The following is a 25,884-nucleotide window of genomic DNA, read 5'->3' on the forward strand; positions in this document are numbered from 1 at the left end:
CGAAGGCCCGCCGCACCCGCGGGGACACCGCGCCCTCTCCCGGCCGCGGCCGGATCGACACCCGCTCGGCCCCGCCCGCGCTTGTCCCTCGCCGCGGCCCGTAGTGACGCGGCCCGGTCCGGCCCGGTGCCGCCGGGGTGTTTCCGCTTGTCGGCGGCGGGCGATGGTGAGCGGGGCTCGGCCCGGCCCGGCGGGAGCGCGGCCCGCGGGGCACAGTGGGGCTGTGGGCACGGCGGGGCTGTGGGCACGGCGGGGCTGTGGGCACGGCGGGGCTGTGCCGGCCGCCCCCCTCGGGCATCCGCCGCCAGCGCCCCGCGTTTTGCGGAGTCACCGCCGGCGCCTGCAGGCCGGGCAGGGGGGAGCGCGGGCGGAGGGACCAGGCCGGGGAGGGCAATTCTCTTTGTTTACTGGCTTTGGGCAGCCGGTTGGAGTACATTAGTGCTTCGTTTAGACGGGAGAAATGCAGTTAGGGCGTTTCTGTACATGGAACTGACCCTGGGCTCACGATTCATAGAACTGTACACGCATTTGGGGTTTTTTATTTTGGTTTTTTTTTCCCTTTTATCTAGGGGCAAAGTCAGAGCGGTGGACACGGTCCTGGTGGTAGCAAGAAGGATGACAAGGTAACAAATACTTACAGGATGAAGTACAAGCTCTGCTACAGAGCTTGGCTGCAGTAGCCTTTTTTATACGATTTTTTTTTATTATTCTTGTATTTGGAACTGCATAAAACTATGCTCTTGCTGGCTCTGATGAATGTCTTTATCTCTTCTGAGTGCGCATTGGAGAAAACAAGTGCTGTTCAAAATAGGAAAGGGCGCTTAAGGGAAACTGAAGCTAATTGACAGTAATTTATTTTTGAAGAGAATAAAGCTATAAATGTGTCAGGGTTCAGAAAAACTAATTGCCTTCAAGCTATCACTTAAGGAACTGATTTTGGCTTGAAAGTGACATCATACAGTCACCTGCATGAGGTGTATCCTTCACATTTTGGGCTTTTAGAGGCCTTGCTGGTCTCATTTGGGAGTGGAAGTACAATGTACATGGCAGGCAGTGTCCAAGCTGGGACACTGAAAGTGTGTTATCCTTTGATTGAAATGCAGCAGAAAGGTTCAGATTCAATATTTTCCTCAACCCCTCATGTATTAGTTTTGTTTGTGATTTACATCAGGCTTGAGCCTTCCATGTTCTGTATTCACTGAAAACTGGCAGAAGTCTAAATTAGAAAGGGGGTGTAAAATAAGCAGGAGAAGAAATTTTTTCGTAAAAAATAAAAGTCATATTTCTTTTGGGCTTCTCGCTGTAGATCCTGAGGAGACAGTTTTGTTATGAAGCCCTTCACCTTGCACTCTTTCTTGGTTTGTGCACTTAACACCTGTGTGTATTTTCTCATTGTTATTGTCCTGATTTCTTTTTTCTTTTCATGGAATTCTTTTTATGAACAAGGATAAGAAGAAGAAATATGAACCTCCGGTTCCAACCAGAGTGGGGAAAAAGAAGAAGAAAACAAAGGGACCAGATGCTGCCAGCAAACTGCCCCTGGGTGAGCATTCTGCCTGTCCAGCAGTGCTGGGCTGTTTGCTCTTGAGGAAGTGTGGAGCTGTCCTCTCCTTTAGATCTGGCTCTGGGCAGGTCATAAACACAAAGCCAAATGGAATTTTGTTTCTAATTAACATGGAAAAAAACCACAAAATGCAAGATGCAGCCTGTGAATTTCTCAGTAAGAGAGAAAGGAATTGAAGTGAGAAGAAATTCAGAGAAAACATTATCTTTAAATATGTTTTTTGTCTGGAATTGCAGTGGGACAAGTAAAGTAGTGACTGCTGCTTATGTAGGAGTTACTACCAGAAAAAAAACCCCAGGATTTCTGGAAATGAATTAGTGAATAATTGGTACCATGTCAAACTTGGTCTAAAATACTGGGATTCTGTTTTGGTTACAGTGACTCCTCACACACAGTGCAGACTCAAATTGTTGAAATTGGAGAGAATTAAAGATTATCTGTTAATGGAGGAAGAATTTATCAGAAATCAAGAACAGATGAAACCTTTGGAAGAAAAACAAGAGGTGAGGTTTGAGTGAACTGGTGCTTCTAATGTTACAGTAAGTGCTCTCATTAATGTGAACTTCATACCAAAGCAATGGAAATAAAGTGCCACGAATGTGCAAGTTGATACAAACATATTAGGTTTATCGCAATTCTTCGTTAACTGGCTAAATGGTTTTAAACCAAGCATGGATTACTACAGATGAGGCCACAGTGATTTTTTGTTTCTTAGTGCTCTGCCAAAGTGTAGCCCCCAGATATCCATCAACAGAGAAAGAATATTCTACTTATTCACATCCATATAGTAGAGTCCATAGGGTAGGACTAAAATAATAGTGGGTTTTGTTACTGGCTTCTGCTTTTATGCCTTTTGTGGCAGCAAAACAACAATAGAAAGACTGGTTTTGTTATGTTTTGTCTGAATTGTTGAGCCAGTGTTGTACAAGAAGGTTTTTTGCCTGTGTTGTCTTTTCTTGGATTCCCTTAACAACAGGAAGAAAGATCCAAGGTGGATGATCTGAGGGGAACACCGATGTCCGTGGGTACCTTGGAGGAGATCATTGATGACAACCACGCCATCGTGTCCACGTCGGTAGGATCAGAACACTATGTCAGTATTCTGTCCTTTGTGGACAAGGATCTGCTGGAGCCAGGCTGTTCTGTTTTACTAAATCACAAGGTGAGTTGTTTTTATAAAATTAAGTTTCTTACAAGTTCTTGTACTGTTTTTAACTTGCCTTTTTTTTCTGAGAACCACAGGAGAGAGAATGCTGTATTGTATGTATGTATGTATGCTGAGTGTGCATTTCACACACCTAAATAGAGGGGCATTGAGATTAGGTTTGAGCTTGTATTCATAACACTGCCTGCCTTCTTTGACAACTCTTAATTCTTGAATTAGGTTCATGCTGTGATAGGAGTCCTGATGGATGACACAGACCCTTTAGTGACTGTGATGAAAGTAGAGAAAGCTCCTCAAGAAACGTACGCTGACATTGGTGGCCTTGACAACCAGATTCAAGAAATCAAGGTATTCAGTTGTACTCACAGAGTTAAGAAAGCCAACAACGTAGCTGTTGTGTTAGGAGCTCAAAAGGGAAACAGCAGGACCAGCTGCTGTTCATGTAGTGGTGGTTTGCATGCACAGGAACATTTCACAGTTGCTCTGGAACCTGTAGAGCCCAGAGCTTGTAAAATCTCTCCAACAACTTATTATTTTGCAACATATAAAGTTAATGATTGTTGCAATTAGAGAGTTAAATTGTAAAAAGTGCAGACGTTGTTTTGAGTGTCTGATGCCCTGCGATCTGAGGATTTAGTGCTTGGCTTGTTTTGTGTTTGCATTCATTTGTTGTTTGGTTGGGGGTGAGGGGGTGTTTTCTACCAGCAGAGCTGTGCCTGAACCCTGGTGAAACTCAACCCTTTTGCTTTGGGTAGGTGTCCAAAACCACAAATGCTCTTAAAATACTGATCTGTAGTATCTGGTAAGACTTTATAGAAGGCATCCTTCCATAAAGTGTCCCCCTGCGCCAAGGTCCTCCATGAGTGGATCCCTCATGGGGCTCTAAATTCAGCATGATGCATTGAGGTTGGAATAGGGGAAACACTCAACTGCTCCTCTTCCACATGTCAAACAGAAATAATAGGAAAAGTTGTGCAAATAGAGTAGTTGCCTGCCTTAGGATTGGAGGCAACAGAGAGCTATGCTTTTCAAGGTCTGTCTTGAAATCAGTTAAGTTCTTTTTGCCTTTATTACTTTTAGGAATGCTGTTCTGGAGATCCCCACAGATCTTTATAAAAACACACATTTGTTTTTTTTGTGCTGCAGGAGTCTGTGGAGCTTCCTCTTACCCACCCTGAATATTATGAAGAGATGGGTATAAAGCCACCCAAAGGAGTCATTCTGTATGGACCACCTGGCACAGGTATTTTACAGTGCAGTAACATCTGTGCTAACACAAGTAAAATAAATTATGCTTGGTCAGTATTTAAAGCATTGCCAAGTCTGTCACAAATGTCACATGACTGTTTTGTTAAGGCACCCCTCCCTCTCTGCCTTCTTCCCTTCCCCTTCTTTCCTTTCTCTCCCCCCTCTGCAAACTAATTACAATATTTCTTTCATCTAAAAATAGGTAAAACTTTACTCGCCAAAGCAGTGGCAAACCAAACTTCAGCAACCTTCCTGAGAGTGGTTGGCTCAGAGCTCATACAGAAGTACTTGGGTGACGGCCCGAAGCTCGTGCGGGAGCTGTTCCGCGTGGCAGAGGAACACGCTCCATCCATCGTCTTCATCGATGAAATCGATGCCATTGGAACAAAGAGGTACAGTGGCTGAGCTCCCACCTCACACACGGGTATTGCCAGGGACAACAAGGGGTTTACTAGAAACACTCCTTTGCAACTATACTGGGACTCAGTTTCTTAGTTCTGCGACTGTTTTCATATACTATTGTTGATGTAAGCATTTTTAATAACTAACACTTCAAATAACTTCTTTGGAACCAAAATATATTGCAATATTTTCATATTAAATAGACATGACCAGAGACTTAACCTCTGTTCTCTTGCTACCCGAGGGCATCTCTATGAGAGAGTGTCAAAACCAGAAAGACATGCTGTGTATATGTGCATATGGGATCCCCTAACTGCAAATCCAAGTGCACAGTAATTGGCTTTAGCGATCCAACAACAAAGCAGAATACTTAGTACACAGTATATCCATTTGTCATTTGCCTCTCTGGCTAAAAACTTAAGCTCTGAGAACATTACACAGTAAGTTACTGTCCTGGAGAAGCATTGCTTATGCCACACTAAACTGTTGTTGAGCCCATATCCAAGCTGTATTACTTTGAAAATTCTGTAGGCTTGTTGGAACTGTGCAATACAAATAGTCTTTAAAGTAGTCGGTGTTTTATAAATAAATTAGAAGGTGCTCATACACATACATGGCCACTAGCCCGAAGTGCCAGTATAGGCAGCTGCTTCCCACTGTATGGATGCATATGCTTTTAAGAATTAGGTTTTTGCCTCTTTTTATGTTAATTTTCTTGGAGGGAAAGAAGATATTTCCAAATACGTAATGAACTGTGGAAAAAGAATATATTTCCTTCGTATGATGACTGTTAATTCCCCAGCAACAAGAATAGTCTCTTTACGTACTTAGATGCCACAATGATTTTGAAAACCTGTGTTTTGTTTTGCAAGCATAAACATTAAATGTGAAAAAAAAATACCCCGTGGATGTTTAAAAAAAATACCCCTTCCCCCCCCACTTTGCCATTTTGTGGCAGTTTACATGGTGCTTTTTCTGACTGTGCTCTTTTTCTTAAAGGTATGATTCAAATTCAGGTGGTGAGAGAGAGATCCAGCGCACAATGTTGGAACTGCTGAACCAGCTGGATGGGTTTGACTCTCGGGGAGATGTTAAAGTTATTATGGCTACAAACAGAATAGAAACACTGGACCCAGCTTTAATTAGGCCAGGTAAGGGACATCCTGCTGTGTATGCTTAAGCCACTTTTCTTGTGAAAGGACTTGTCTAAACTGACAGACTGTTTCAGCATCACAGTATCTTTCAGCTTCAGTAGCTTCCTGTTTATTGCAAATAGTCTGATATCACTTTCTACTCTAAGACATGATTCACTCTGGCATGAAGAATCATAGAATTGTTTAGGTTGGAAAGAACCTTTAAGATCGTTCAGTCCAACCATTAAGCTAACATGGCCGACTCCACCACTAAGCCATGCCCCCAAGTGCCACATATACATCTCTTCTGAGCACTTCCAGGGATGGCGGTTCCATCACTTCCCTGAGGAACCTCTTCCAATGCTTGACAACCCTCTCCATGAAGAAATTTTTCCCAGTATTCAGTCTAAACCTCCCCTGGTGCAACTTGAGTCCATTTTCTCTTGACCTATTGCCTGTTACCTGGTAGAAGAGACCAACCCCCACCTGCCTACAACCTCCTTTCAGGTAGCTGTAGAGTCATAAGGTCTCCCCTGAGCCTCCTTTTCTCCAGGCTGAACACTCCCAGCTCCCTCAGCCGCTCCTCATAAGACTTGTGCTCCAGGCCATTCACCAGCTCCTTTGCCTTGCTCTGGACAGACCCCAGCGAAACAGTTGCTGTCAGTCAGACCTTCACATGTTCTTCCTGCGCTATTTCCAACAGCTGCATGCAAAAAACCTAGGACTGAACTTTTTTTTTTTTGCACAGGACGTATTGATAGGAAAATAGAGTTCCCTCTACCTGATGAAAAGACAAAGAAACGAATTTTCCAGATTCACACAAGCAGAATGACGTTGGCAGATGATGTGACTTTGGATGAGCTGATTATGGCAAAAGATGATCTCAGTGGTGCAGATATTAAGGTTAGTGCCCATCACCATTCTTCACTTCAAAGCAAAAATTCAGTCTCATTTTTACTGCATCCAAAACTGTTGTCTATTGAACTGTTCTCTAGTTCCTTGTGTTTATGCTACTGAGGGACAGTTGGATGGCTTTAAAATACCTTTTATGCATGACATGTACGCTGTACAAGTGGGAAATTAAAAAAAAACATAATTATGAGGAAGCTTGTGCTGGTAAGAGTACATACCTGTGTTATATGAATATGAAATTTTAAAAGTAGCAAAGTGCAAAAAAGGGGAATGTGGAATTTTGTGCAAGGTATATTAAATATTACTTAAGATAGTGCAGGATTAAAAGCAATTTTAGGGAATATGTTGCAAGCAGATAAAAATTTAACTGTGGATTAGAAAATTTCAGGCTTTTCTAAAGCCCTGGCTGGAGTTACCACACTCATGAGCTTAAACCAATGTCATGTCTCTTATCTCCCTGCAGAAGGATCACACAGTCCACTGGGGACAGAGCTGGGTCCGTCTGTCCTCGCAGGAGGGAAACAGTGTTGTTACAAAGCTGCCTTTCTGTCAGTGAAGTGTTCCTCTGACTATTCTGTCCTTACCCAGCCTGTTTTACATGCTTCAGTGCTACTGAACAGCATCAAACTGCAGAACATAGATTTTGTTAACACTCCTCACTTTTACAGTCTTCAGAGCAGTATGAAGATGCAGCTGCCTTCAGAGGTGTGACTCGAAGGGGTTGCAGAGCAACCGTAACTGTTCTTGCTTTCTGTGTTGCAGGCAATTTGTACAGAAGCCGGACTGATGGCTTTGAGGGAACGGCGAATGAAAGTAACAAATGAAGATTTCAAAAAGTCTAAAGAGAACGTTCTCTACAAGAAGCAGGAGGGAACCCCTGAGGGACTGTATCTTTAAGTCCTCTGTCTCTGTGGGAACTACCTAGAACTCTCTGTGTTGATGAGAGTCTTGTGTAAAACCACATAGCTAATTTTCATTCATGAACAAGTTAAAAGCTGGTGGGTTGTGGTTTTCCAGTCAGTGTAACTCTTCATTTCCCAATAAAACATTTATTTGAATTGAACCACTTTGGTGGCAAAGCCCTGCTATTTACATGGAACTGTCTGTTGCATTATCAGACTTACCTTCAAGAGAAAGTGCTGGTGACCCATGAGTGCTTGTCTGAGTGACCCACACCTTGCCAGGCAGGGAGCAGTGCAGGAGCCCCACCTCTCAGTCCTCTTTAGGCATGGCAGTCTCTTACATCTACTGCAGCATTGCTACTGCTCTTAATTACCTTCTTGTTTTTAGGGGCTAAGACAAAAGTCACTTTTGAGTAACCTCAGTGTCATATATACCTGAAAATAAATGACAAATTTGCAACCCTGAGTGAGACACACTTTAAAAGTACCCATCTCTATCACTTGTGCCTGTAAGAGAGCAAGATGGACACTCATTAGTAATCTTAAAGATCCAAACATGTTTGGATAAGGTACTTGTGAGATTAGTTTACAAATTTGTTTTTCCCAAGAGGGTAACAGTTCATTACATAAACATCGCAGCTAGATAATGTCTCTGAAAGGAACAAAGCACAGTAGGAACAGGTTCTAGAGCCCCACGCTGCCCACATGCACACTGGTCAGGCAGAGACACTGGCCAGCCCAGGTGCTGGAGGTGCTGGGTCTGTCACACAGCAGATTGCACAAATTCAAACTTGGAAAAGTTTGAAAGTCACACTTGGTGTTCTGCAGCATAATCTTGAATTCTTCCCATCTACACAAATCTGTTGCCTGCAGCTTCATCTCCATAGGGGTTACATTTCTGTTGGCTCAGTTGTAGCCATGCATATACTATTTATGAAGTATTCTGTATAGTGTACTTCTGTGAAGGACTTGTGAAGTTCTAAGGAATAAGTTTCCAAATGTTTTACATGCGAAGTTAAAGGTTTATATAAAAGTTCCATATACAGACCACAGTTAAGCAATGTGCAGTCTTTGTTCTGGAAACTGGGAGCAAATGCTGGCTACTAAGAGAGCAGAGTTACACACAGAGCAGCCTTTGATAACTGCCAGTGCTGTAACAACAATGGTAGCACCAAGGCCAAGAGATTTCATTTTTCCATGTAAAAATTATGTGGCTCATTGTTAAAAACAAACCCTACAGATGAATGGAGTCTTTTATTTAATCTGGATGACAGAAACCCTGAAATAGAATTGGTTTTCATCTGCAGATAGAAAAACAAGTTTTATTACCCATTCTTATAAACCTTAGGAGATCTGTCTCCTTGGAAAGGTCACAAAAAGCCAAGGATTTTTTAGCACTTTCTAATCATGGCAGTTGCTCTCATCATTGCTTGAGGGGCTGAAAAGCTTTACGATGTCTGGAGAGCAAGGCACTTTTTATTTGGGACACAGCTGTTAATTCTGGCTAGAAGCAACAGCCACAAAGAGGTTGGTTCAGCTCCCTGAAGAAAAGCTACATTGCATTAAGCAAATCCAAGGACTCTGTTCTGGTACCATGTCTGCCACCACAGGAACTGAAAACCAAACATATTTGGAAATTTGGTTCTTACCTTTTGCAGCAGAATTTGACTTACACCTCTTTGGCCAGCATTTCTGAAATAGAGTCTCAAGATCAAGACAAAAGTAATAAAGATCAGGAGAAAGTGAACAGGACAGAAAAAGCTACTGGAGTAGCTTTTTGGGCAAGACTCCATGAGCTCCAGGAAGTGAGCAGCCTCTGACCACCCAAGTGAAGGAAACAGCGCAAGTGCTGGATTGGGAAAAGCTCTGCAAAGGAAAGGACTCAGGGGACAGGATGCAAGGAAGAGAGAAGTGATTGAAACAGAACTAATTGCTGCCATCACTGGAGTTTTCAGCTGTGATTGGAGACAGTGCTGGGTAATCTCACCTAGGCTCCCTGTCTCACAAAATGTTGGACCAGATGATCTTTCAAGGTCCGTCCCAACCTGGGCTGCTCTGTGACTGTTAAGCAGGAGCACAATCAAGCTGATCCCCACTTCACGGCCCTTTTAGGGCTTCAGAGGAAATGGTGTTCTGAGTTGATGGGAAAGCATAAACAAACACAGGCATAATTTGTCATGTTACTGTTCAGACATAGAGTAACTTCTACCTCCATTTCAGGAGCTGTCATTTTTGTAAGAAGCACAGATTTAAAATATAAAATACTTATTTCTCACGAAGCCTAATCAATTACTTCCACAGCAAAACCAGCATCACTTGGAACTGCAGCAATATAATAAGGCTCTTCAGAAGTGCTGTAAGGCCATTTAGAATTATACATATTCCCTGTAGCATTTAAAATAATTTTATAAAGAAATAAATGAAGTGTAGCCTGAACTAAAATGTATTCTATCTTGTATTGTGGTGCTACAGGCAAACCCAAACCTTGTTGTGTGGCTTTGTCCATAGTTTCACATGTCTTCATGTCTCACCAGCTGGATGATCCCAATTATTTTAGTGCTGTTAGTGACAATTAAGTTTTTTCCTGAAAAACATCTGAAGCAGTTCTGGGTATTCAGTGGCTGCAGGTACCCTCTTTTCAGATGAAGATCCAATATCTGAGTTCTTAAGAGTAGGGATGCTAAACAGTCTTTTCCATATTTCAGCATATTCTGTCTTATAAAATAAATTGATAACATAACTGTATCCTTAAATTGTTACCATATTTCATATGACTTCTCTAGGAGCTTGACTAAAGAGTCTTGGAATAGAAGCTACTATTTAAACAATCATGTTTTGCCTACTCTGCCTTCTCTTATGATGATTGCCTGGATTTGGGTCAAAAGCGAGTAATCAATTACAAAAACTTGTTTAGAAGTGAGCTGCTTAGAGATGCATTATGGACACATTTTCATTTTTAATACACTTACAGTTCTATTAATAAACAAAAAACAAGTTCCTCTTGAATTTTTAAATATTCTGGTATATTTTTCATAAATATTTGTATTGAAATGGTCATCCGTCAAAGTATACAAGTCCAAAATAGGTGCTTGATCAAGCAAAGATTTATCTTTTACTCACAGGATATGTACAGATGTAATGGTTGTTTGACTTAGTAGTTATATATACACACACACATACCAAGCTGAAAGAAATTACTGAAGTCTGCCAACTGGAGGACAGTGGAGCATCCATTTGGCAGATGTTTATTTCCCGTGCTGCTCACCAAACCATAGTTGGCATATACTGAACCTCTGCTGAACCCTAGGGAATGCAATTTCAAACAACAGAATAAGAAACTGGGCAACGTTCACCAGGAGGCTATTTAGAGGGTAGCCTTCTGTGGGAGCCAGCACCACTTCAGAGAAGTAGTGGATGCATTTTTGTGGGCAAAACGCAGTCCTTGATTCCAGAATACTTGCAGCTAGCAGAACTCCATTTTGATGGGAATTTATATTTAAAAAAAATTAAAAGAAAGTACACAGTACCAACGTGCCAACAGAATTCCTGTATGAAAACAAATGGATCTAACTGTTAGCTTTGGAAGTAGCTTCTGAACTTTCTCCATTTCTGCAGTCTTCTTTTAAATCTCTAATAGTAGATCCAGCTCTTCCATAGGTACCCTCACTCTCAATTCTTTTTCGGTCATTAGATCAAGTGTCTCTTGCACATCATCAGGGAAATATTCTACTGCATCCATATAGAGCACCTGAAAAGGCAACAAGAATGTTTGCTGTGTCATCTTTCCATTACAGAGAGAAACATGGTATAAAGAAGTAGATAGGCAACAACTCTGTAGCAAGAACATAAGAAATATATACTACTTTAAAATAATACAAACAGAATTAGTACTTCTACAGTGACAGCCAAGTAGATGCTTAATCAACAGACTTCCAACTTTTACTAAATAACTTTATTTAAAAAGATAAAACAGAAGTCAAGAGGCACTGGAGTATTTGCAGCATATACAGACATTACTTGAGGAGTTGCAGGTGTTCCTCAATAATTTTCTATACTATTAACTACATACATTTTTATTTGCCTATGTATTTCTTACCATGCTCATGATAAAACACAGTCTGAAAGACTCAGTCACTTCTAGATCACACAGGACTTATTACTGCTGTGCCTCAATGCAATGCAACACTTTTGTGTCCTGAAACACAAACGGCACTGAGTACTAACCATGTTTCCATTTCAGATGCATCTCTTATTTGCAGAAAATCTTAACAGTACTTCCTCAGCAATTTCTTCTTTTATTTGCATATAACTCACTACAACAGCTACTAAAGTCTAACTTTTTTTCAAATACAGAACTTCATAAATTAGAATATGATAGGTTTACATGTTTTCTGTGCCTACCTTTGCCCAAGGACAGTTTTGAAGGGCTTTATAAAACAATCCTTTACTTTTTTCTTTTTTCCCTAGCGAAGCCTGTGCGAGAAAAAGAAATGTTCATAATTCAGTGCAATAATAGCTGAAATAATGAAACAATTACCTCTGAGATAAAGAAATGACTGCTAAAAAGCTCACAGAGTTCTTCTGCTGCTGGGGAATCTTTATTATTATATCTTGTGGTAGCTATTCAATTTGTCACGTTACACTGGTTACACTCTTCAGATGTCTTTAAGGAGTTTCAGAACTTTACTTGTATGACAAATAATAAAACAAGAACTCACAGAAAGAACCTCTGCTGAGTATTTCAGTTCAAGTCAGTACCTTTGCCTAGATAATAATGCAGGAGTGCAGATTATTAACCAACATTTATATCTGATATGCTACACATACACTGCACAAGAGCATCTTTGGTAAAGTGCAGGTGATAATCCATTGGTGTTATGCACTGAAGAGACCACACACATACATGTTCTTACTCAGCAGAAGCTTTGTAAGGCTGAACCTCCTTACATATAAAAATGTATATGACAAATTAGCATCTGTCTGGAAGGAGTTAAAACTTCTTCCTCAAAGTATCCATTTAACTATGGATAACAAGTACACAGCACACAGCTATCATAAAATTTAGAAGAGAAAGGCAGCAGAGGTCAGAGTGCTGAAGTCTCCTTAGCTTCAGTCATCCCAGTTACAGATAGAAATAATTACACAATTTCTGTGAAGAAATCTTTTGAATTGAAAAACTTTGAAAAACACTTCACAAATGCAATTTTATGGCAAATCTAAAAAAGCACCAATTTCAAAGAACTGAAAACACATTAAATATTTTGTGATCTTTGGAGAAGAGATCTTCCATTATGAATTTACCTTTTCTTTTGTTCTGACTACATCAGTACTGTTGCTAAAAATCAGCAACTTGTTCCTTGTCAAGTTTTAAAATATAGAAATTATTTTTCATATTATTGATACATTGGTCGTAGAAACTTGTGCTGTTCTGGTGCAATCAGAATCACAAAGTCTATTAGGTTGGAAAACACCTCTGAGACCACAGAGTCCAAACTTTGAACAAACACCACCTTGTCAACTAGACCACGGCAGTAAGTGCCACATCCAGTCTCTCCTTTTACTGAACAGCAATGAATTTCACTCACTCACAGGAAACCCAGGGCTGCAGCTCTGCAAAGAGCTTTCTGTAACATTCTGCCTTTGCATTCTTCACAGTCACTGAGGTTGGAAGGAAGCTCTGGAGACCGTGTGCTCCAAGCCCTCTGCTCAAAGCAGAGTCAGCAAAAGCAGGCTGGCTGCTCAGAACCACATCTCTGTGGATAGAGACTACATAACCTCCAAACCACCTCTTCCAGTGTTTCACAACCCTCACAGTAAAAAACCTCTTTCTCATGTCTAAACAGAATTTGATATATTGATTCAGCTTGTGGCTTTTGCCTCTTGTCCTGTCACTGGGCAGCACTGAGAAGAGTCTGGCTGTCTTCACACCCTCTTATGAGGTATTTCTATACATTGACAGTATGTTCCAGGACCCTTCACTCCTCCAGGCTGAACAATCACAAGTGGACATTGTCTATCTGGACTTCAGTAAGGCCTTTTGATACTGTCTCCCATAAGATCCTCCTAAACAAGCAGCTGACGTAAGAGTTGGATGCACAGACAGCAAGACAGATGGAAAGCTGTCTCAAAGTCTGGGCCCAGAGGGTGGAGATCCATGGAACAAGTCTAGTTGCAGGCCAGTAACTAGCAGTACCCCTGGGGACAGTATTGGGTCCAATGTCATTGAACATGTTTGTTAATGACCTGGCTAATGGTGCAGACTACACCCTCAGCAAGCTTGCAGAGAGCATAGCTGATACACCCGAGGGTCATGCTGCCATCCAGAGGGAACATAATAGGATGGAGAAATCAGCTGACAGGAACCTCAAAGTTCAACAAGGAGAAGTGTAAATTCCTGCAACTGGGAAGGAACAACCCCATGCACCAATATATGCTGGGGCCTACTCAGCTGGAAAGCAGCTTGGCAGAAGAGGAACTGGGGTCCTGGTGGACATTAACTTGAGCAGGAACAAGCAATGTGTCCTTGCTGGACTGCATCAGGCAAAGCACTGCCAGCAGGCTGAGGGAGGTGATCCTGCCCCTCTACTCAGCACTGGTGAGGTCACATCTGACATCCTGCGTCCAGCTGCTGGCTTCCCTGTAAAAGACAGACATGCAGATACTGGAAAGAGTCCAGCGAAGGGCCACTAAGATGACATGGGTATCTCTCTTAAGAGGGGAGGCAGAGAGAGTGGGGACTCTAGCCTAGAGAAGGCTTGGGGGGTGAACTTATATATAAACGCCTGAAGGGAGGGTGCAAAGAAGAGGGAGCCGGACCCTTTTTAGTGGTGCCCAGTGACAGGATCAGAGGCAACAGACAAACCAAATCACAGGAGGCTCTGTCTGAACATCAGGAAACAGTGTTTTACTGTGAGTGTTACTGAGCAGTAGCATGGGTTGCCTGGAGAGTTATGGAGTTCACAGGAGATATTCAAAACCTATCTAGACACTGTAGTAGACAACCAGCTCTAGGTGGTTGAACAAGATGACCTCCAGAGGTCCCTTTCAACTTCAACCATTCTGTGATTCTGTGAAGTTAAAAAAAAGCAGGATAGAGATTTGACTGAAATATCAAAGACCTTGTAATTTCCTTTCAGAACCACAAAGTAGGTCTAAAACATAAAGAAAAGTCATCTTTTCTGATTTTACTCACATAAAAAATAATAAAACATACATCCCTACAATTTACTTCCTCTTTTCTTAAGTTTTTCTCCCCTGACAACTTATCTTTATTTTGTAAGATTGGGTGGAATCCATCTATTGACATTTTATGACATATTTTTATCTATGTAAGATGACAGACACAGTAACTTGCCTGCATCCATATTAAGACTACACTGTCAAAGCTACTACTCCTAATCCATGTGAATTACATTTTCCTTAATATTCCCAGCAATAAGAACCAATACAACTCACATATATCACCTTGCAAATCATAGAGGCATGGCAGCATTTAGTATTCATTCTTTTATATAGGATTGCAGCTGTGTTCATGAGAATTACAAATATGGTAAAATAAACCAAAACTGATAAGTCTTCATCTTACCATAAAGTTCAAATACATTCTCCACAGCAATGGACAATGGGTACCATTTTCACTCTGAACTGCGTGTTCAAATAGAGCTACAATGCGATTTGTTAATCCAGTTTCAGGAATAGTACAATGTACTTCACCAACATCTGCCCTGAAACAGAGACAAAAGCAGAAACAAGAGTCCTTTAAACCCAAGCTAAGGGACCACATCCAGGTAAGAGAGGGTAAAGAACAATGTACTGTCTCTGCAGCACTGTATATAGCCAGGTTTTTGTAATTCACGCTACAAACTCTGCATGTTATTAAAAGTATTTTTAGCACTTGCTAATATAATCAACACATTTTTAAATAGGAAAAGTAGTTAAAAAAATATATATTTTTGTGAAAAATTCTTTTAGCATAGTCAAAAGTAATTTCTTTTTGAATATGATAACCCACTATCATATGACCTTAAAACATCTTAATTCAAGATAATTTCTTCATTCTAAGCTTGGCATAGCATCTCAAACCAAATTCAAGTCTAGGTCAGTAGATCTCCTGGTGCCCAGGCCAGTTTGTTCAAATTTACCCCATCATTCATGTATGGCCGTACACTGGTCTTCAATCCAGGCCAAAATTACAGCTCTGGATCTCAACCATGATTAAAATAATAACTTTCACCCAGAGATTCAAATTCCTTAAGTTCCAGGCACAACACAAAAGCAGGTATTTTTCACCAAAGCATTGATTTCCATCTACAGCTGATACGGAGTGGCTTGAGCTTGATGAAACAGCCTGGAGCACTCACGGCAATGTTCCTTCTGTCTGTGCGTGCTTGCTTAGCCTGCCAGCTTGTCCCACTCACCATCAACACTTGGCTCCTAATCTGCCTCTTTTTTCAAGGGTCTTTGAGGTAATTTGTCCTCTCATCTTAACCTTTGCCCCGAGGCAAAATTATGAAATCTATTCTGCATGGAATCAGATATTTGAAGCCTTGTACCTAACACTGACTTCCATATGTTTCTGTTTTACCTTTCATGTTCATTTCTTCATCTGAATTCCGTGCACTTAAACAAGCAGAAATACAAGCCAGAATAGAAAACAGTCACATACAGCACAGACATTTTCTTAGTTTGTCACAACATCACAAAACATTAGTTTTATGCATGAATGACAGGCCACTTATCTCCCTGTTGCAGTAGTTCAGCTCTGCTCTTGCAAAATCCAATTTGTCCCTTACAAATAAATATAACCTACAGGAAAGGCTATGCTAGCAGCAAAAAATCTGGAAAGGAACTCAACATCAGTTTCCAGTAAAAATAATGAAAATCTATCATAGTGTCAATCTGTAATTAACAGTAAATTGAAATCCAATCCTCCTTTACATCTGATGCCTGTAGAATTCTTACTGCAATTTAGGATGACAGAGTGACAGCTCAGGAATGTCACTATCATGTATCAATGCCTGTTGCCCAACTGCGGCAATCAAAGCAGTGGATGTGCCCTCATTTCAAAGTATATTGATAATTATGTAATTTCACCAAGTGTGTAAGCTTACAGCTATGTAAAACTTGCAGATAATACTTTACTAGAAATCTGTTGCTACGTGCAGACGCAAACAACCAAGCTGCCCATGTTATTAGAGATATGTAGGTAGCAGATAGGTAGCTTCAATCAACAAGCAGACAACAGTTAAGAGACTAAGCTCTAAGAATGAACACATACCTTGTTCCCCACATTTCCTACCCTTTCCTCCTTTCTCAGGAGCAAAAAGAAAAATCACAGACCACTGCAAATAAAGAGAATTTCCAGCCTCTTCTACCTAGCAACAGCCCCATATGAAAACTAAACTCTCAAGGACTCACTATGGAAACAGATCTGCCACAATTGTATTCTGTGATCCAGAAATAAAGTAGAGCAGCCAGCTCAGACAGAAACTGCAGCATAGCTCTGTATTACACTCCCTTATTGCTGTAGCATTATAATGCAGCAGTTTCTAAGCTCATAGTGTCTACCTTGGCCATCTACACAGGCTTAGTTATTTAAAAATTCTTTAAAGGAATGTGTACCACTCTGATGCCAGTAGCAAGTAATCAAACAAAGCAACACAAAATCTGGTCCAGTAGAAAGGACATGAGGGTATCCCCTAGGGCTTTAATTCTATTCAAGATTCTGCTATTGACTCCCTGATCAGCCTTGAACAAAAAATCTTCCCTAGTTACAGCTTCATCTGCAAAATGAGAACTATGACAGCATTTGCTCTCCTCTATTAAGTTATCAGACAGATTTAAAAAAGCATAATTATAACAACCTGCAAGGTATTACCTCTGGACTTTCTCTGTGAGTTTTTTTCTCATCTGCTCTGCTTGGATTGCAAACAGCCATGGCTCTAAAGAGTTAGTAGACCTTGTGACATTATCAAAAAATCTTCGTGCTTTGCTAGCACTGTGGGACTTTCTTTGGATGTGGATGTATGACCTCCAAAGAGACTGGTTGCTAGGATACCGTTTCAGAGCCTCCGTTAGTGCCTCTCGCAGAGGATTCAAAGGATAAACACTAATTTTCATGTGAAATCTCAGTAAATTTGTATGCAGCAGCATGACAGCTTCAAGAGCACTGGGAAAATTTTGAATGCCAAAATTCTCTCCAGTTTTTTCACATTTCTGTGGACCAGAAGCTTCAAGTTTTTCTGAAGCCTGTGTATATATTAGTACTGCGGCATCAATCCCAACAGTCAAATACTGGAACAGTGCATAACAACCAACCAAGTTAACCAGCTGATCAGTATCACTGACCTGATCCTGATCAGAAACTGGCATTTTACTTAAATAATCTTGCAGTGCATGCTCATATGTTTTACGAGCTTTCAAGACATTAACAGATAACACTTGTCCGCTATAGGGCACATATGGTCCACTTTCAGTCAACTTGGTCAATATATGAACAGCACGTGACATAACAGCCCCTTCTATACTTTCTAGCAGTTCCACTTCCAGCTGAGCATAAAGCAGGCTGAGGCTGCAGAGGTGGGCACTCTTCAATCCTCCTGTCCCTGCTGTGCAAAGAGCTGTGTCAAACACCTTCCTGGCATCATCTGTGTTACCAAGCAGCCATTCTAGGTAGGCATAGAGTTTCCAGAGAGTAAGGTTGTTTCGGTTGTCAGGTGCTTTAAGGAAATTCTTGGCCAGCTTTTTACTTCTCCTCCCTTGTGCTTTTAGCTTCTTTTTCTTTTTTGCTTCGAGACATTGAATCACCTGCAGGGTAAATAAACAGAGCAAATTTTGAGAGGGGTGGAAGAAGAAAAGAGAAAAAAATCCTCACAGCAATTTTTTACTTCATTACTGTGTTTTGTTTTCATATTGTTCCATATTTCACCACCAGCCAGATCTGTTGCTACTAAGTACTCTAAGTTGCCACAACTGCCTGTTGTCAGCTCCCTCCAATACAGCCAAATTACACACACTTATCATTCTTATTCCTGCTGCTGACATTAAGTAATATCACATTTCACTCTTTTAAAAGGCCAACTGCTCAAACACAGAGCTGCTAACTTGCAACGACTGAGAAAGGAAAAATAAATTATGCATCTTATGACTAGCACAAGTAAACCCAAGTAGCTTTTCACAGCAGGAAACATTCTGACAGACAAATCTGGAGATCAGATGGGAAGATTAAAGGACAGGAGACCTTCTGGTCAGGTAGTGTTGAAGTAAGAGACAGGGATCTTATCCATAAGGAAACACAATATCAAACTTTCTTAAGCATTAGGAAGACAACCTAGATTCTCTGCCCTTCTGTGGGCATTTATTAGAACAGGTTTACTTGAATAAATCCATATTCATAGAATGTTAAGGGTTGGAAGGGACCTTCAAGATCATCTAGTCCCAACCTTCCCTGCAGCAGGCAGGAACACCTTCCACTAGACCAGGTTGCTCAAGGCCTTATATAACCTGGCCTTGAACACTGCCAGGGCTGCAGCAAGTGATAAGTAAGATTGGAGTGTTCAATAAGACTCCAAATGTAACTTGTATAAGAAGTAGAAAGTTTCTTGATTAGGTGCTTGTATTACGGTATTGGGGAATTATGCACTTAGTAGAACAGTTTGGTAAAAGTACTAGGTTGACTCACTTTGCCCTGTAAAAAAACCACTTGCGACCATTCCTGCCCAGCATATAATGTATCATATAATAACATTTATCCAAAACTTTAGAAAAGTTTGCTGAATGTATGCCAGTGTGTAACACATATTGAAGAAAAGGGTTCGTCAGTTTGCTGGTTTTTTTTACCCCCAGTGCAATCTTAACTAGCATTTCCTGATTTGAATACTTAGTCCTGCAAGACAATTTTCATCAATATTTATTTTAATTCAATATAAACATGAATATAGAATAAAGCCACAAATTACAAAAGTCATTATATGCAGACTTCTCATTACCTTATATATTTCATACTGTAACCAACAAATAGACAGATTAGATTTTTCCTTTCCTGTAAATATCTGGAATAGAACATGGAAAACATTCTGTATGAACTCCTCTCCTTCTTTACAGTGGCCTATCTGACGTCTCCCTCGTAGCATTGTGTCCATATGACCAATACTGTTGAATCCAGAAAGTGGAAAATCAACAGAAGTCAGCGGTTTATCATCATAAAGCACACTGTCAAAGATGTTATTTTCATCCATGGCAATATAGAGACTGGAAGGAAAGAGTTTACTTGTACATGGAACTCCTAGGAATTGCAAAAATGAGTACAATAGTTGATGTTGAAGATTTGGATTTGAAAGACGGATTAAAGATGGTCCAAGATCATCAAATAACACCTAAAAAAATCCAAATTACAAAACTCCATTAATTCAGGCAATCAAATAAAAGCAGTAAATCTGTAACTTATGTAATTAAAGAACCTTTTCAAGTCAATAAAATTTAGAATTACTATTAAGTGGTATGAGAATGTGATTCAAATTAAAAAGAGAGAAGTAAAACAACAATATGGTTTTCCAGTCAGACTGTTACTTTGCTATGAAGAGATTTCTTCGCCCTTGAGCATCAAAGACCTCCACAGAAAACTTACACAATGAAGGTCTGCAGACATTATTGGCTTAGGCCATTTAACACATTTTTATTTGAAAATCAATGTCTGACTATTTCCCAAGGGAAAAAAAAAATCCAACTATCTGACTTAAAGGCAACAAAACCTTTGTTTATTTAATGCCTAAATCTTCTTAAACACAAGATTTCTGTGACATTCCCACAAACAGATGACAGGCATCAGTGAACAGCAAAGACAGACTATTTGCCTGCAGACCTTCCAAAGTTTACCATGAGCTTCCTATGGATTTGAGAAGTCTCAGCATAAAACCTCAAGTAAATCTGGAATTTCAAAAAAAGAAAAGATCTTTCTTCCAAATGAAGAAAAGTAATACTCTTCTAACATATCCACTAGCAATGAATTCAAATTAAAGGATAATTAGTCTTATCATCTCCCCTTGTTTTATTATATATCAGTGACCTGTCTTTCTGGATCTTCACAATCTTCTTCAGTTTCCTTTTTGGTTTTGTCTGGCCTCCAAGGTAACCAATGCCTTGCTTCACGGGAATATTCAATATCCAACCAAATATGCCACTTGGGGAGAGTTTTATCCTTTATTTCTTGATCCTCATCTATCTCTTCATCATCCTCATCATCTAAAATCAAACCAAGACACACACACACAAAATTATTAAAGAAAAATTAATTCACCAAATCCAAAGGTCAGACACGACACACAATTTAACTACTTTAACAATGTAAACAAATACAGTGCTAATAAAACAGACACAAGACAGAGCTGAGAATTTCCACATTACAGTTCTGGGGTTTGACACCAACTCTGTAAGAGTGGGAAGTTTCCAAACTTTCAGAAGGTCTGAATCAGTGTCAGCACTCAAACTTTCTCATAGAGGAGAAAACACTGATGGGTCGTGGACCACTTTCATCAATAGCAATTTGCAAGCAACAGCCAAGAGTCAGTCATCTTTTTGTGCAATTTAGGCTCTTCATACCTAGGTATAAAATCTCATATATGCTCTATGAATACTTGTGTGCATAAAACATCTTGAGAAAAACACTGTATGAAAAAGTAGTACTTCAAAATTAAACACTGCAAAACAAGCTTGGACATATTGTTTTAAAATACCTGGTATTTTCAATATTTGCATTAATGTGCAATTGAAACAACCCATGTAGTTAAACACACACAAAATGAAGTGCTTAACCATATCCACTTTTATGATAATCTTTCTGGACTATTAAATAAAATTTTCATATTTTTCCTGTGACAGCAATATATTAATTCTGTGCAGAACCTGTAGGCTAAAGGAAAGCTTGTAGAGATTTTTCTGACACATTTTTTCTTTCTTGTTCTTGAGGAAAAAATAGCCCTCCAAATTTAATGGTTACCTGCACTAATTTTTTTTTTTGGTAAGAAAATCAAGCCATTTCTACACCACCTCCACATTCTTGATCCTGACATTTGCCATTAAATAGGTAAAACACTCCCAACCCCAGTTCTTAAATGTCAGGTAAAACAAACAGGTGGTTGCAAGATTTTTACCTTCTATATATTTTTTGTGATCAGTAGCCTCTCCCTTAGCCAGTAAGTCTGTGAAAAACGACAGCATTTCCACGCTCTAACCAAAGTTTGATAAAACCTGGCAGTTTTAATGATCGCACTTGATTGTAGACTGCACCTGAACTTTTGGAGTTGACACGTAAGGGGAAAAGCACTTGTATGTGCCAAGAAAATTCCAGCTTAATCCAGGGACAAGGGAAGTGCATGATCATCTTTCAGTTCCTTTGTTTACTAAAAGCAGAGCCAAACTTGCTTCATTAGAGTTGCTGCAGTAGCAGGAACAGCGAAAGCAGAGACAGCTCATCTCTGGTCAGACACATTCCAGTCCCCTGCTTCCCCTCACAATTTATCTGATTGAGAACTAGTCCTTGGCATGAAGGGAAGCGCTGTAGACCAGAAAACAAAGTGAGACTAAGCAGCAGGGAGGCATTTTCTGCATCACTGCCCACCCAGAAGCACTCCAGGCAAGTGAAAATGGAATTCCTTCATTTTCTGCATCACAAAGAAAAAGGAAAGGTTTTCCTCCTCCTTCTACTATATCTTTGCTTAAGAAACTGAAATCTGATTCTAGAAATAGAATCATTAATCTAGCTATCCTTGAGGCAACTATCATCTAATAATGTAATCCCACCTCATCTACCAATATGATGAAAGGGTCTTAAAGGAAGTAGATTCCTTTCACTTTTAGTGTCCACTAACTACTCACACTTTTAGCCTTTTCAGCACAGAGTGGCAGATATGCCATCCTCTGCCTTAATTCTCATCCTAGGAAGGACAGCAATATTCCATAAACAATATTGTACAACATTCAACACATACTATTCCCTGGAAAGTGTGATAGACATTATCTTAATCTCCGTAAATACTTTTAAGAACTTCTACACAAAAACATGAGAAGAAACAGCTTATATCATTCTAATCAACATGTTTAGGAGAACACACGGACATAAAAATACACATATTGACACACACATACCATCCTTAAGAGCAACCCATCCTCCCTTTTCTTGTTGGTGCATCCATGCTTTCCAGCCTCTTGCTCCTTTTTCTCCAATTCGTGGTTCTCCACTATCCCAAAAGGGTTCAAAGAATTCCACCTGTTGTTTCAGGCAGGGGCAGCCAAAACAAAACAGAGAAAAATCATTTTTACTGCTGTACAAACACCACCTGAGTCAACTTAGGTTTTCCAGACCCTACAAGCACCTATCTGGGTGCAATTGCTGTACTTGAAGACTTTTTTAGATGCTGCTTAAGATTCAGCAGGGACTCAATACTTCAGTTATGCCTGTGACACATAAGGACTGTCATCAGCTCTTCTCATGAACATAAAGATTGTTTTTAAAGGTATTAGGCTTTAAAGATAGCAAAATACTTTTGCTATAATAGCCTAATGTCCTATATGGATCCTTCAAGGATAAAGATCCGAAGTCCCCAAGGCGTGGCTTTCAGATCCCAAACCTCCCCTCCCCCCTAACTTCCATGGGACTATGAAGATTTTGGCTAATGGAATGGTAACTGAATCACATACCTATGGTCAAATCAAAATGTTACAGCTGAACATTAATATGACTGGACTAAGGACAAGAGGAAAAGATCAGTAAGGCCTTTCATTTCTCAGATTTCAGGGTGGTAAGTAAGGTCAGGGCACCTTCCAGTGAATCAGAAGTCCAGGGTTCTAGTCCTGACTGTCACTCCCTCTATGCAATTGGTCATCTCTAGATTCATCAATTGTATATCTTTATATATCTGTATATATATATTTGTATATCTGTTTTGTATATCTTTAGCTCTAATGACCATCTCTCTCTGATTACACGCTTCTGCTGAGTACTAACCCTTGGCCTGGACACTGACATGTGACTGTTAATACAAATATTAACAATAAAATTTACTCTAAGAAAAATCAAGCGTCAACACATCAGAAAAAGCATGGCTTACAGCAACTGCAAATTCTAATTCTGCTCCTCATGGATTTATTCTTTGCTGCAAGTGAGAAAGTGAACTGTGAAAACAGTGCAGAAACAAGTAATTCCAGACTGAGTCATAACGCTGCTGCAAGAGAGCAGAATGTGTGATCAGCTGTAAATCTGGCATTTTCCTCTTTTCAAGAACTGCACTTTTCAACCAAAACACTGCCCTTGTAAATCAAGGTTCCTTTTCATCCTGCTTTAAGATTTTTTAAATACTATAGATAATCTTGAAGTTTTTCAAATGACTGGAACTATAACTCTGTATATGTGTATCTGTGCAACTATATCAAATCCCACGTGATAGCTGTGACTGAACTCTTAACTTTTGGCTCTTTAAGGAGACGCCAAAATTATTTAACTTTTAAGATTGCTCCATTTGTGGGTAACAGTACTAACTGAGAGAACAGAAATGGAGACTCAATTGTGGTTTCTGAGGAAGAAGGTGAGGTAATGGAAGCAAACTCAATTTTTGTTCTCTGTGGTAGCTCAGCTGTCTAAGTGGTGGCCCTCCCTATCACCCATTAAAAATAAAACAGTTCCTAACAGTTCAGTGGGATGATGCTACTGGCATCTAAATATTATCTTACTTATTATTATTGGGGTGCATGTCCAAAATTCTCCTGAGCAAATTAAGAGAAAAAGCATTTTACTACTTTAGCATTTAACACAATAAGCTGAACAGAATTACAATGGTTAAATAAAAGGCACTTGAAAGCATGAAGGTGTTCCTAATGGAGGCATCAAATTAATGAAAACACGTAACAGAGAACCTAAGAAATTTTTTCAAGAACTGTCTAGAAGAGAAAGAGATTTTAGGTCATATCAGATTTCTCCATCAACAGTAACAAAACCACAGCATTTCTGGGGAAAAGAAGCAGGGCAAGTGCTAACTAGACAAAGACATTGGTCAGCTAGTTCTATTTTTTCCTATTTTTTCGATTTTTTTTTCATCTTTAATTAGTAAAAAAGAAGTCATGAAATGACTGTTTATCACACTTGTATTATATACAGCAGAAGTAGCTGTTTGGCCTGCAGTTCCAGAGAACCCACAAGCATTTTTTCAAGGAAAGCATCACCTTGAAGAATCACTAAGTAAGTGGTTATCCAAAATATTTCCCTATGTCCTCAAAAATTCATCAACATGTTCCTGGTACTGCACTCTCTGTAATAGATAAAGACACACACCCATTTAAATGGAAATTGCTACCTGTCCCCTTGTTGGCAGATCTTTTACACTGTCAGGTTTAAAGAAGGTGAAGTCAATCAGAGCCTGAAACAAAGACACTGCTTTCTCAGAATGGCCAGCCTGTCTCAGAAAGTGGCACTGCTGAATAAATATAGCTGTAAAGTAAAGAAGACAAAATTTTAGTATTTCAAATTAATTTTGTTGCAAAATATTTTATTACAGCCCACATATACAAAATACATACATGAAGTGCTGTAGTGCATAATTGTTTTGGAATAGTATCAAAATCCAAAACATGGGGAGTAACTAGCACAAATGCCTGTCAAAACTGTCATAGTTGAGTTAACTCTAAGACTGTCCACTTTAAATGTACCAAAGAGATGACTTTTTATTTATGCTGGACACGCACTGTCCTTATTGATGAAAAAGACAGTCAATGGTCCCAACTTCAGTGTATTCAACATCTGTCAGTGGGTCACAGCCCTCTTTGAAGATGCTGGGTGTTATCACAATGCACACAGTAGCTGATAACAACAAAAATCCTCTTTGCCTCAGTTTTGCATGAGATAGTTACATTGGTAATATTTTGGTAATATACCATTTTCATTCCAACAGTCACTCCCTTTTTCTTCACCTTTACATAAGACCTGAGTTAAGAGAAGTCCAGTCTTTTGGTCAAGGTGTTACTGCTTAAAAGTAGAGAAGAGCCCTATCCCTTGCTCTTCAACAAATTTTATTTGTAATCACTGCCATATCCCTACTGCATACTGAGCCTCAGTCCCAGCTCAAAAAGGGGAGCAAAGCCCCAGTTTTTCTAGTCATATATTTGCAATGAGGGTCTTAAATGAAACAGCTGGAAAATAACAGGTATTATAAACACCTCTATTAGCAGGCAGCTCAAGAACATTTCAGAGATACTTAATCACTCCAAATTACACTCCAGTCTTAACAAAATAGAGGCTGTTCAAAAACCTAATTGCTTTAAATCATAATCTTAATTGGCTTGCAAAAAAACCCACCAAAACCCGTAAATAAAGACTTAAATAAGTCACTGACAGCTTTGAAACTAGTTCTTAAAAAACTTTTTTCTTCACTAAATGCACAGGCTTTGGAGGGTTTTAAACAATCAAAATATTTATGTGTCCAGATACACACATGCAACAACATAGTTTAGAATCAACTGCTCCTAAAGATCATGCTATTTTTTAATAAAAAGTGGAAAAAGATTTACTCCTTT

The 25,884-nt window shown here is 39.8% G+C and overlaps 2 protein-coding genes across 3 annotated transcripts in view; one reads left to right on the top strand and one right to left on the bottom strand.

Annotated features, from left to right (window-relative positions):
- The first annotated feature begins 108 nt into the window (after window positions 1-108).
- Window positions 109-7,487, top strand: PSMC1 (proteasome 26S subunit, ATPase 1). Its single transcript, XM_064658973.1, has 11 exons — window positions 109-166; window positions 570-623; window positions 1,447-1,543; window positions 1,943-2,067; window positions 2,541-2,726; window positions 2,949-3,077; window positions 3,876-3,972; window positions 4,180-4,369; window positions 5,379-5,530; window positions 6,261-6,415; window positions 7,187-7,487. The coding sequence occupies exons 1-11, from the start codon at window positions 164-166 to the stop codon at window positions 7,319-7,321; spliced, it is 1,323 nt and encodes a 440-aa protein (XP_064515043.1). The 5' UTR covers window positions 109-163; the 3' UTR covers window positions 7,322-7,487.
- Window positions 7,488-10,327: 2,840 nt separating this feature from the next.
- NRDE2 (NRDE-2, necessary for RNA interference, domain containing) overlaps window positions 10,328-25,884 on the bottom strand; it is a 31,682-nt gene continuing 16,125 nt past the window's right edge. For both annotated transcript variants that reach the window (XM_064658963.1, XM_064658961.1), the window contains exons 7-14: window positions 24,669-24,802; window positions 22,468-22,588; window positions 20,390-20,565; window positions 19,314-19,700; window positions 17,204-18,132; window positions 14,912-15,050; window positions 11,728-11,799; window positions 10,328-11,074 (exon numbers count right to left, since the gene is read on the bottom strand). In XM_064658963.1, coding sequence (XP_064515033.1) covers window positions 10,949-11,074; window positions 11,728-11,799; window positions 14,912-15,050; window positions 17,204-18,132; window positions 19,314-19,700; window positions 20,390-20,565; window positions 22,468-22,588; window positions 24,669-24,802 — 2,084 coding nt within the window. In that variant the 3' untranslated portion in view covers window positions 10,328-10,948. The remainder of the gene's footprint in view (window positions 11,075-11,727; window positions 11,800-14,911; window positions 15,051-17,203; window positions 18,133-19,313; window positions 19,701-20,389; window positions 20,566-22,467; window positions 22,589-24,668; window positions 24,803-25,884) is intronic.

The sequence above is a fragment of the Pseudopipra pipra genome, chromosome 6, assembly GCF_036250125.1.
Source record: "Pseudopipra pipra isolate bDixPip1 chromosome 6, bDixPip1.hap1, whole genome shotgun sequence".
NCBI classification, from domain to species: domain Eukaryota; kingdom Metazoa; phylum Chordata; class Aves; order Passeriformes; family Pipridae; genus Pseudopipra; species Pseudopipra pipra.